The 11,895-nt window shown below is 38.2% G+C and overlaps 1 protein-coding gene across 1 annotated transcript; it reads left to right on the forward strand.

The window, feature by feature from the left end:
• Positions 1–3,403: 3,403 nt before the first annotated feature.
• On the forward strand, positions 3,404–6,756 carry LOC133864027 (uncharacterized). The gene is made up of 4 exons (XM_062300213.1): positions 3,404–3,596; positions 3,709–3,816; positions 6,075–6,158; positions 6,369–6,756. The coding sequence occupies exons 1-4, from the start codon at positions 3,463–3,465 to the stop codon at positions 6,598–6,600; spliced, it is 558 nt and encodes a 185-aa protein (XP_062156197.1). The 5' UTR covers positions 3,404–3,462; the 3' UTR covers positions 6,601–6,756.
• Positions 6,757–11,895: the final 5,139 nt, after the last annotated feature.

An 11,895-nucleotide genomic window follows, 5' to 3' on the forward strand; every position in this document is an offset into this window, starting at 1 on the left:
CGAGACTATCCGTTTGTTCCAATGAACTTGGGATTGCTTCACCGAACGCTGGGTAAGAAGGAGACACATGTTACTCACTTTGCTTGAGGCATAAAACCAGCTCATTTGAATTCAAATCTCCTGGCGTGGATCAAGTTGTATGTCAGTTTTAATAGGGTTTTGGGCCGGGCTGTTGGGAAGTTATTGGGCCGGTCTGCTAGGTCAGGTATGGGCTCTAAGCGTAGAGGGGTTAAGCTGGGTTGATTTTTGCCGAAACCCATACCCATTGCTTCTTTCCTGTCGAAACACATAGAAGGTGCGGGTCAGGCATCGTCAGTCTTTCTAGGGTGTCCTCCTCGGTCAGAGTCCAAGTCGCTGACGATTTTTGGGGCGGTTTCAATTCTATCTTCTTCTGGGGGAGAGTCAAGCAGTTTGCAGGTGGCTCCAAACTGGGAACCTGCCTCCAAGTCGTTCCGTTCTCCCCCCTCGTCAATACCGGAATTGCTGCTTTCGGTGGCTCTGGCAGCTTCTCTGAGTTCTGTCCCTCAGCCGACCAGATCAGGTGCTACTGCTGTGGCACTTGATCAATCAAGGCAGAAAGTAAAAGTAGAAGAGAAGAAGTCTGCCAAGAACATCTTTGCAGCTCCTTCTGGTAAGAAATGTGCCAATATTGCGACAGCCCCTTCCGCTTTGAGCAATCGTGCTCGGGTGAAGGTTCTTGAGTTTTGGGACGGGTTGCCCGTTGAGCAGGCGAAGGATGCGGGTCGCCGTGAGAAGTTCTTGGCTATCATGGGTGAGATGATGGCTCGCCAAACGTCCAAAGGCTAGAGGGAGCCTTTGTGGGTCTTGAGGTGTTTTGTTCTCGGGTTTTGGGTATATTTCCTTGTGGGTTTAGTTGGGTTTAATTTGTGGGCTGCTTCTTGGGTGTTCTTTTGGGCTTGTTTGTTCTCTTTCTAGTTAGGTGCTTTCTTTGTATATTGTCGGTGTACTTAGGAGCGCCTTACACTTTTAATAAAACTCTATATTACTTATCAAAAAATATGTGTAAAAAAAAATTAAAATAAAAACCTGGGAGGCTTGGAGATATGGCGTCGTTTTGAGCATTGCTGAATGCCCAAAACGACGCCGTTGTTGACATTTTATATAACCATCATTTAGGTGGGTTTTCACTTTTCATTTCACACTTCATTTCAACCTTTAGAATCGTTTCCCTCTTCCCGCCTTTCGCCCAGCCGTTCGGACCTCTCCACTCCCCAACACCGTTTAGACCTCTCCACTCATCTAGTCTCCGCCACTGTTACTCTGTAGTTGGTAAGCTTCTCCACTATTTCTCTTGCTTTCTCTTCGTATATCGTGAAAAATAACTCTCTGAGAGTCTGAAACTATCCTATTTGTCTGATTGACTTTTTAATTTGCGAATACTCTGTTTTGCCATTTGACAATGGGCCTTCGTCATACTGTTTCATATCAAGTTTGTCATTTGTTAAAAGTTTATTCTTTTTGTATTTCAATTTGTTTTTTTTTGTTTTTTTTGTTTTTTTTTTTTGTTTTTTTTTTGTGAGTTTGATTTGTTGGGTATGTAGATAAGGTTCTAAAAATTACAAAATCGTTGGGTTTGTTTTTTATTTTTCATATTTTCCTTGGCATGATATGTTTTGATTTTGGTATGTGAGATTGGATCTTTTAGCATTTTGGTTGTAATTGGTGTGATTTGTTGTTAACTTGTTAATTTATCTGAAAGAAATGTTTTTGTTGATCCGGGTCTCGTGTGGACATCATTTTCAGCCTTGTTCTGTTTTTGTTGATTTGTAATGTTTTGATTTATTTTTTAGATTTGTAATGTTTGGGTTTTAGATTTGTTTGTATTTGGTTATTTAGATTTGTTATGTTTCGGATGTAATGTTTGGGTCTTTGATTTGTATTTGGATTTAAAACCTACACAAAAACCGGCCTAAAAGTGACAAAAACCGACCCAAAAGTGGCAAAAACTGGCCCAAAAATTGGGCCAAAATCGGATCCAAAACCAACACCAAATTAAAAGCGATTATATAACTGTTAACCCGCCTAGGCGGTTAGCGATTGTGGTTGGTAAAAAGCAGTAACAGCCTAGGCGGTTTGCGGTTTTAGCTAATAACCGCCGATTATAACCGCTTGTACACTCCTAGCGGCACCTTTGGGAAAAAAAGAAAAAAATGAAACACATGAACATGGAGGCACATTAGTCTTTAGAGTATGTACGGCGCCGTTTGAAGAGTTCAATGTATTTTTCTAGCAGCCATGCATGTGAATTGGAGCAAGGGTTTTTTTTACAAAAGGGTAGAGGCATCTTTTCAAGACTTTTTCTAACCCTAGTAGTTGAATATAAAAGAGAGACTTTATGAAACCGTAAAGAAGGAGACGCTACAGAGACGTAAGGAAGGAGGCGCTACAGGGACGTTTTTCTTCTTGCATTTGTTTTTTCTTTGTAAGTCTTTAATATTTATGCTTTTAATTCAAAATTTTTTGGTATTTGTAGTCATGAGAGGTTAAAATTCTTAACCTTAGTTGAGGATAAAACCTCACAATTGATAACACACACATTCTTGTTATGCTATTTATATAATCTGATGTTTATTGAATTATTATTCAAGTTCCATTCATTTTATTGATTTATGTCTTTAGATTGAATGTTTATTTGTTAAAATGTTATATATTTAATGTGTTTCAATTGATGAATATATTGATTTATTTGATTAAAAGATGGATGATTTAACATATATTATTACGGAACTTGAATAATGAATGAAATTTAAATGTTTATCGGGCGTATAAATAAAATACAAGAATGTGTTGTTTAATTTGGTTAGGTAGATTCTAAAACTTTAGTGCATTTTATCATTTGTTCTATCTCAACTTTTATTTTAGTTTATTATTTTAAAACCCAAAAAATTTAGAACTAGGTTAAAATAGAACTAGTTTAAATATTAATTTTTGCAACACAATTTCCTGTGGATTCGACCTCGTACTTACACACACACTATATTGTAAACGATTCGTACGCTTGTGAGTACTTTAAAACTCACAATATTAAACCCGATGACCTTTGCAGCATTCTTTTTCAAAATTAAAAAATTTGGATGTGTTGGGCCTGGTCCAAAATTGGCTCGTAGATTGCTTTAAGAAATAAACATGTAATGCACTCATACATGTTTTCAGTTTTCGTAGCGTCATATTCAATTAGGTGATATTGTAATTCACATGCTTATTCGAGCCCAATCAGTAGAACCGGCCAGGTCCAAACCCAGTAGAAAATTGAAGACATAACTTAAATTCTTGCACCGGGCTGCCATGGCCCATGGGCCTCAATCTCAACCCCACATCAAACAGTAAAAAAAAAAAAAAAAAAAAACGAAACCCTCTCAGAAAAACAAAAAGGTGTTTTAGGGTTTTGACATCTAACGCATTTACCTCCTAATTTAGAAAAAATTGTGTGTGTTGGTAAGCATGAGGAAGCTAAAATTTCATGAGAAGAAGCTGCTGAAGAAGGTTGATTTTTTGGAGTGGAAGAAAGAACATGGTCACAGAGAGGCCTTTGTTATGCAACGCTACCATGTCACTGGCCGTGACGATTACAAGAAGTACCCTCCTTTCTTTTTTGATGTTCTCATTTTTCTATTCAAAACCCACAAATTGTTCTTAGCTTATTTTATGGTTTTCAGCTAGTTCTTTAATTTTTGTTTTTGGGAATAGGTATGCGGGTTTGTGCCGGATGGTGCAGAAGCTAGTGAGCATTTTGATGAGGATGGACTCGAAAGACCCTTTTCGGATTGAAATGACTGATATGCTGCTTGAAAAGCTGTGAGTTTGTTCGCTTCCACTTTTTTTTTTTTTTTCTCTAACTCTACCAGTAAGGGAAAAAGAACCAAGAAAAGAAAATGATAATAGGAATGTTGATAATTTTTAAGATTTTAAGTTTTGTCTAAGACGAGGTTTACTCCATGCTTAAATAATGTCGCTGGAGGTGAGAAATTTGATCGTGGTTGAGTTGAAAACTAAGAGAGCAGATGCCGATATGGCCTTTTTAGTCTATACGATTTTTTATTTGTTTAAAAAAATCTAGTTGATAATAATGTTTAGATGAGCTCAACTAGTATGTAGATTGGCTTGAATTTTGGTTACCTGAATTGTTTTTGAATATGACATAGAGCAATTCTTCAATAGTAGGCACATATGTACTATATATAGTCGAATTATAACAAAGATTTGGTGAAAAAGGAAAAGAAAGATGAACTCAAATGGGTGCTGGCTTTGACAGCCATGTTTTGGCTTATTTTACCTAGTTGGGTGCCCAAGAATTTCACCCCATCATATTGGTTATTTTGCTTCCAAATAACATATTCATGATAGAATGTCGGTCACCTTGTGGGCAGCTTTAGAAAACTAACTTTTTCTCAAGGTAACCATGGTTAGGGAACCGATGTTCAGCTTTGCATTGAAGAATTGCAAACAACTAGACCACCATAGTTCCCTAATTTGATATAGATGTCCATTCTCAGAGGCTGTATAATTTGTTGCTGAACAACCTCCAAATGTGATACTTTCACTTACTTTAGAATTATGGAGAGAAACTATTTTGTTATGCTTCTTTGTCACAGTGCTTGTCACAATGTTCCTGTTTCATTACATTGCTCTGCATGCAACCTTTAATGTGGGGGAACTTGCATGGTAGTAGCGAATCCAAAATATAAAATAAGACTCTTGGGCCGCTGGTACAGCCCACCCCAATAAACATAAAAATAACCACATTACCCCTGACAATAGAACTTAAGAGAACTTAACTAAAGCCAAACCATCAACTATCTGATCTGAGTAGATAATCAAGTATGAGTTATTAGTAAGTATATAAGCCATTGGAATGTGCTGATTTGGCCCCATATCAACATTAAACCATATTTTTGGATCATTTTGATATATAGGTTTGCATCTTGTAGCCTACATCATTGGGTAAGTTACCCGGAAAGAAGTTTCATATGTTTCCCACTTATAACTTTGAGCAGTTGATTAGCCTAATCAGTGTGAATTTGTTGACGTAATTTGTTCACAAAAAAAAGAAAAGAAAAGAAGAAGAACAGTTGTGAAGTTGTTGATTTTAAATAGTTATATGTGCTTCAACATCCCGTGTTTATATAAATACTTGTAATTATCACCTGGGAAATTTTTTAATGGTCAAAGAGTTTGTCCACTAGGTTGGGGGTCTGTGGATCCCCAATTTGCAGAGTAAAAGTTTGCAAATCCTATTCTTGTGATCAGTTAGTGCAAATGTACTTGCAATTTATTTGTGTTTAGTTGAAGGGAATGTGTCTAGAACTGCTTATTTAAAAATTCTCTGTTGAAAGGCTACTTACTCAACATCTATGAAAGCATCTCTTAAGCTGCGCGATCAACTTTTGTTCTTCATCCTTCGGGGATTTTTCATACATTTTCTGCACCATGCAGCTTCAGATCATAAGGCAGAATGGTCACCTACCCTCAATGTTTTTAGGAATCTTGATCTTCCTGCTTCTAATTCAGGTTTCTTGAGCTGTCTAAGCAAGATTTTCCTCCAATTTTTAAAATACCTTCTTTACATCATCACAGTTTTTGAGGCAATGGAACTGGGGTCTTTAAAACTGATGTGCGTTGATTTATGGCATATTTAGCCTAGAAGCTCTTAGGGACTGACAGCCATTGTCTATAGATGAGAGATCAGGATGTGATTCCATAGCCATGTGGCTAGATTAAGGATTTTATATTGAACTCTAATCTGCAAATGAGCTCTAGCCAAAATGAAGACTCTTTCCCCGTAAGAAGAGAATGGAGGGTGTGGTTGTGGGTTCAAAACCCACTGTGTTAGTGTATAACCTTATCAATCTTAAAAAACGAAAAAGTTATTGAACTCCCATACGAATATTTCGGGTCTTTTAGACTATTTTTGTGTTTGTTCCAAGGGTATGGTATGTAAGAGGGCAGTGAGAACTAAATCCTTATTTGGCCGGTAATACTGTTGTCATTTCAACTGTCATTCATTGTTGAAGAGTTATTATATTTTTACTCATGTGTGTTTTTGTCAATGACAGGTACAACATGGGTGTAATACCATCGAAGCAAAATATTGATGCTCTAAAAGTTTGTGAACGCATAACCGTGTCATCCTTCTGTAGGTAAAGCAAAACCTTCACAAATGAATCTCTTTCTTACAGTGCTCTAACAGGACAACTCTCTCAAAGAAGCAAAACGCCGCATATTTTATGCACCACAATGAATATTTACCAAATCTTAAAAAAAAAAATTCTTTTCATGTCGGTGCAAAGCCTCTTCCTTCATTGGTATAGAGAGGTGACATTTATTCTGTGCATTTGTCCTCCTTGCAGACGTAGGCTGTCAACTGTTTTGGTGCGGTTGAAGTTTTGTGAACACTTGAAAGAAGCTGTCACATACATTGAGCAGGGACATATACGAGTGGGTCCAGAGATGGTTACCGACCCAGCATTCCTTGTAACGAGGAATATGGAAGACTTCGTTACGTGGGTAGATTCATCCAAGATCAAGAGAAAGGTGCTGCAGTACAATGATCAGTTGGACGACTATGATGCGATGACCTGAGCGTAGCTCAAGATATTTTTATTCTCTGTTTCGTTTTTTTTCCCCTTCTCCTTTTGGGTGGATGAAGTGAATGGTTTTATATTGATTCATATATAATGTAGCAAAGATGTTTGTCAGAAATGTGGGTAATGAGGCAATTGGTGGAAATTTTGATTACTGGTCATCGACTCATCATGTATATTGCTTGCTGAAGATGTTGTTCATATGTTAGATTCATGGAAAGAAAAAAAAAAAAAAAAAAAAAAATTCAAATGTATTTGGTGATTAATTTAGGACATTTATTTTGGTCATAATTACATAGACCAAATCAATCTAGAGTAAGTGAAAATTTATTCAATTGAGGACAGTTTTTTTGGGGGAAAACAATTTCATTTCATTAAGACTGAAACTAGACATGATTTTTAAAGTCTCACCCCTTCACTCACCGGGATGGAGCAGGCATAAGTGTTGTATCAAAATGGGGGAAGTTGGTAACTGCATTTTGCATTAAAATGCCCCATGGACAAGCCCTTCAGCATAGACAATATAAGTGGTACGGAAGGCAGTTTTAAACCCATTGCCCATTCTGCGCTGGATTTAAAGCCGGCCTGCCCTGCAACTGCAAAACTATTGGTCAGATGTCTGATTGCAATACCAGTAATACCCTTTTCTAGGATAATGTCCTTTAGTCTCCCTCCACAGGAGCTTGTCTTAAGCGACTCTGAAACTCTAACAAAATTTTCGAGGGTAAACCTCTGCTTGGCAGCTTGCTGAGCAGGGCTCTCATCTTTAGGATTGTCTTGGTGTTGTTTCTGAAACCGGTCAAATTCACCCCAGTCTTGCAAGTAAGGGCTAAAATGCTGGACAAGTGCATCCATTGCAGCAGGTTCACCATATGTCAAGTAGAGCAGGATTCGTGCAACCATCTCAGTGTTCCTCTGCTGTTTGTTTGATTTCTTAAGGCCTAAAGGATGTGACAGCCTTTCCAGGAACATGAGAACTATTTTCTTGGCCTGTTCACCTGTGCCAGTTTCTTCGCTAGTGACAGTAAGAGCACTCTGTGAAATGCTAATGTTGTCGCTTTCGTTTGCTTCCAACGTCAGACTTTCCACAATCAAAAGAATTCCTTCAGCTGGCTCCATGTCCTCCACAGAGAAGGCGCGCCTTGCTGTTTCAAGAAGTAGACCTAAAGCTCCTAGTCTCAACGCAGCACGCCTGTTCTCTCTTATTTTGCAACAAAGCATGAGCAGATTAAGAACTGCAACCAACTACTCTTGATTGGACTTAAAATCATCTTGCAAATGCTGAACATTTCTTCAAATAAAGGCAACTGAAGTGGAACAAAATTGTGAAGGAAGATATTTAATCCACTTTTACAAGCTACAATATGGGCAGGTCAAATCGCAAGAAGTTGCTCTTGGAATCTGATAAGAGAATGACTAGAAGCACAGAATAAACATTCATCTAACCGAGTGCAGACATGCTATATTAATATATGTGAATATGTGTTTATAACATGGCAGTAACACAAAACTGGAAAGAATACAATTCAAAAAAAAAAAAAAAAAAACAACCTAGGAAATTTGTTGACTGGAATTTATTTATGTTCTTTTTGGTAAGTATTGAGTCTATATTCCTATCAGAAAGTCATGCAAATTGCACCTCCCAGACAGTAAAATACTACCAAAAAATAGAATGGGCTAAATACGACCTAAATACTTAACTTTGTTTTGTATTGAAAAGCTATTTAGTAGTTCTTGTGAATCAAATTCATTGAAATTCCGTCCACTAAAATGGAAGAATTATAAATCTTCAAAATAATAGATAAGGAATATCACAAATAGAGCGATTGTGATACCCATCAAAGGAGTAGTAGTTCCCCAACCAGGGGCTACTTTACCATATTCCGAATTCAATGGTTTCAATAAATCTTCCATAATAGTTCGTCTTGGAAATTCTTATTACTAAGAAAAGAACCTCTACTTCATTTAAGATAATACAAACTATTTTCCACTTACAATTGGCAAAAATTTACAAAACGAACACTATGGTGGATTTACTTTGTGATACCATTTTGACTGACATTTCATTTCATAGATAAATAATTATCTATTAGAGGTTAAATGCTTATACAATGTCCATGCACCTTAGAGCCTTCTCTTTAGTTCCACATTATCCAGCCTTCTTAAAAAAAAAAAAAAATAAAACAAAAATTTTAACCAACCAACATTGCTATGGGCAGTAATAATGCAATAATTTATGTAAGAATCTTCTGCCATTTTCTCCAGCCAAAAATTCCATAGCGTGCCCAAACAACAATGACCTTGTTAACATATTGTTGAATTTTAACATAATAGAATTTTAATCATTTCAAGATAATATAATTTTAGAGTAAACTTAAGACAGTAAAGAAACCGCCTACACACCTGGATCATGCCCAAAATAATTTCAAGGCCATCATAATCAAGAACTGCAGCTGCTATGGCAAACTCAACCTCCGGTTCTTGTGACTCTTCTCTATCTTCCTCCAATTCTTTAATCACAGGTTCAGTTGCTTCACCATCATAATGTTGCTTGCCTCTCACAAGGAACACAAGAAAATATTTATCACCATATTTTAAAGAACATCTAGAACAAAAACAGACACGAACATTTAACATTCAGCAATAAATTTAGTAAAAGCTCCTGAACATAAAAAATATCGGGATCATTTTTTTTTTTTAGTAAGTAATAAGCCAATCACAAAGCACAAATGGTAGATGTGAACAAATGCATTGGATGGATCTCAAGACACTGATTCCATGGGCAGAAACCATACACAGCCAACTAATTACACAGATAAAAGGTAAAAAGGGAGTTCTTTTGTTCTTTGGGACCACACTTGTTGATAAACCAAGCTTTGTGCTAAGAATCATAAATTAAAAGATGGTATCAACAAACCTGAAGACGGTAAGTCACAGTCATAGGTGTACAATCTTTGGCTGAAGTAGCAGCATTAGGAAATAACAAGGAAGTGTTAGCCAAAGTGCTTGAAGATTGACTTGACTCTCTCCATACTAGCTCATAAAACTTGAGCAATGCTCAAATCAAGAGAGATGATATTCCCAGCAACTAGCAACTCCATGCCATAATCATCTTCAAGAAGACCTATTAGAACACCTCTCGCACAAGACTCAAAGTCTCAGCAGGAGTCTTGTGCAGCTCACTCTGTGGAGGTGTCCAACCGGGACTCTACTAAGAAGTTCTCTAATTCTATCCAAAAGCCGAGACATGTTATAGAGTCCTAATGCAATAGTCTCATAACTAGATAAAGATGCCAAATGTTATAGTTTGAATGTATTTAGAGGTAGAAACCGGTTGCTAGACTAGAGTTAGTGTTTAGCTTAAACTCTGTAATCAAACTCTATATATGATCAATGAATGCTCGGTAAAGAGCACGGTTTCAACTTCCATAATTCCTATGTTCTATCATGGTATCAGAGCCTGTCTTCCTTAAATTTCAAGTTGTGGTTGAACGACTCTTAAACACAAAAATAATCAGTGTACAATCGGACTGGGGGGGTGAATATCGTAATCTTCACTCTTATTTTCAATCTCAAGGCATCACACATCGTATCTCTTGCCCTCATACACACCAACAGCAAGGGTGTGCCGAACGCAAGCATCGCCACTTAATTGACACCACTCTAGCCCTACTGGCCGAGAGTTCGCTCCCTCAAAAATTCTGGGAGGATGCTTGCCTTACCTCCTGTTATCTCATCAACCGAATGCCAACTCCATTGCTCAATAATCAGTCCCCCTTTGAAAAACTATTTCATCAAGTCCCTGATTACAAGTTTCTTAAAGTTTTTGGGTGCGCGTGTTTTCCAAATCTCAGACCCTACAACACTCATAAATTCTCCCAACGCTCCACAGAATGCGTTTTTCTTGGATACAGTCAACATCACAAAGGCTATAAATGCCTTCACATAGAATCTGGCCGAGTTTACATCTCTCGGGATGTCATCTTCCATGAATCCCGATTTCCTTATGCTTCTCAAGATTCTGCAACTCCTCCTAATTCCACTTCTGTTCAAGCTCCTAATTTTCCTTCTATTCTTGTCCCTCCACCCGCTCCATCTTCACCACAACCTCCTGCACCACCACCTTCTTCTTCCAATTTTGCAGAACCACACGGCTCTTGTTCCAGTTCCTATGAGGAAACTCCTCCTGCCCGAGTACATCCCATGCATACCAGGTCTATGAACAATATAGTTCAGCCACGACAGCTCACAGATGGCACTGTCCGATACCCTGCTCCTCGGGGTTTATTAACACAACATGCCTCAGCCACTCAGGAACCGACCTGTTTCTCAAATGCTGTAAATATTCCAGAATGGAGAAATGCAATGCAACTTGAGTTTAATGCTCTTCTACATAACCGGACATGATCTCTTGTACCTCCACATGGCTCCCAAAATCCAGTAGGTTGCAAATGGGTGTTCAAACTGAAAAGGAAGGCCGATGGTTCCATTGAGAGACACAAAGCTCGGCTGGTAGCCAAAGGATTCCATCAACAAGCAGGTGTGGACTATGGAGAAACTTATAGTCCAGTTGTTAAGCCCATTACGATCCGAACAGTGCTGTCCCTTGCATATTCTGCTGGTTGGTCAATGAAACAGATTGATATACAAAATGCTTTTCTTCATGGTCTTTTGTCCGAGGAGGTTCATATGGTTCAGCCACCGGGATTTACCAATCCTAACTTTCCTCATCATGTGTGCAAGCTTCACAAGGCTATATATGGCCTCAAACAGGCGCCTAGAGCCTGGTTTTCCAGGTTAAGTACAAAGCTCATCCAACTTGGTTTTGTCGGGTCCAAGGCCGACTCATCTTTTTTTCTCTACAAAACACAGTCAGTCACCGTATTCCTGCTTATTTACGTTGATGACATCATCATCACAGCTTCAGATCCAGCTGCCATCCCGGACTTACTTCACCTCCTTAATGCTGAATTTGCAGTTAAGGATTTGGGTGATTTACACTATTTTCTTGGTGTTGAAGTTCACAAACTGAACTCAGGTCTTCTTCTCTCTCAACGGCGCTATATTATGGATCTTTTAAAGAAGACAAACATGCATGAAGCAAAGCCTATTACTTCTCCAATGGCTTCCTCATCCGTCCTCTCTGCCTTTTCAGGGGACCCAATGGAAGATCCGTCTCTCTATCGCAGTACAGTCGGCTCCCTACAATATCTATCTCTCACAAGACCAGACTTAAGCTTTGCTGTAAACCGCGTGTGCCAATTCATGCATCAACCACTTAAACCACATTGGC

Source organism: Alnus glutinosa, chromosome 3 (genome assembly GCF_958979055.1).
Source record: "Alnus glutinosa chromosome 3, dhAlnGlut1.1, whole genome shotgun sequence".
Lineage (NCBI taxonomy): Eukaryota > Viridiplantae > Streptophyta > Magnoliopsida > Fagales > Betulaceae > Alnus > Alnus glutinosa.

Excerpts from the sequence above, each read along its gene's own strand:
- LOC133864027 (XM_062300213.1), top strand. The coding sequence starts at position 3,463 with ATGAGGAAGCTAAAATTTCATGAGAAGAAGCTGCTGAAGAAGGTTGAT. Across the intron at positions 3,597-3,708 it reads GGCCGTGACGATTACAAGAA|GTATGCGGGTTTGTGCCGGA; the intron begins GTACCCTCCTTT and ends TTTTGGGAATAG. Across the intron at positions 6,159-6,368 it reads ACCGTGTCATCCTTCTGTAG|ACGTAGGCTGTCAACTGTTT; the intron begins GTAAAGCAAAAC and ends TCCTCCTTGCAG.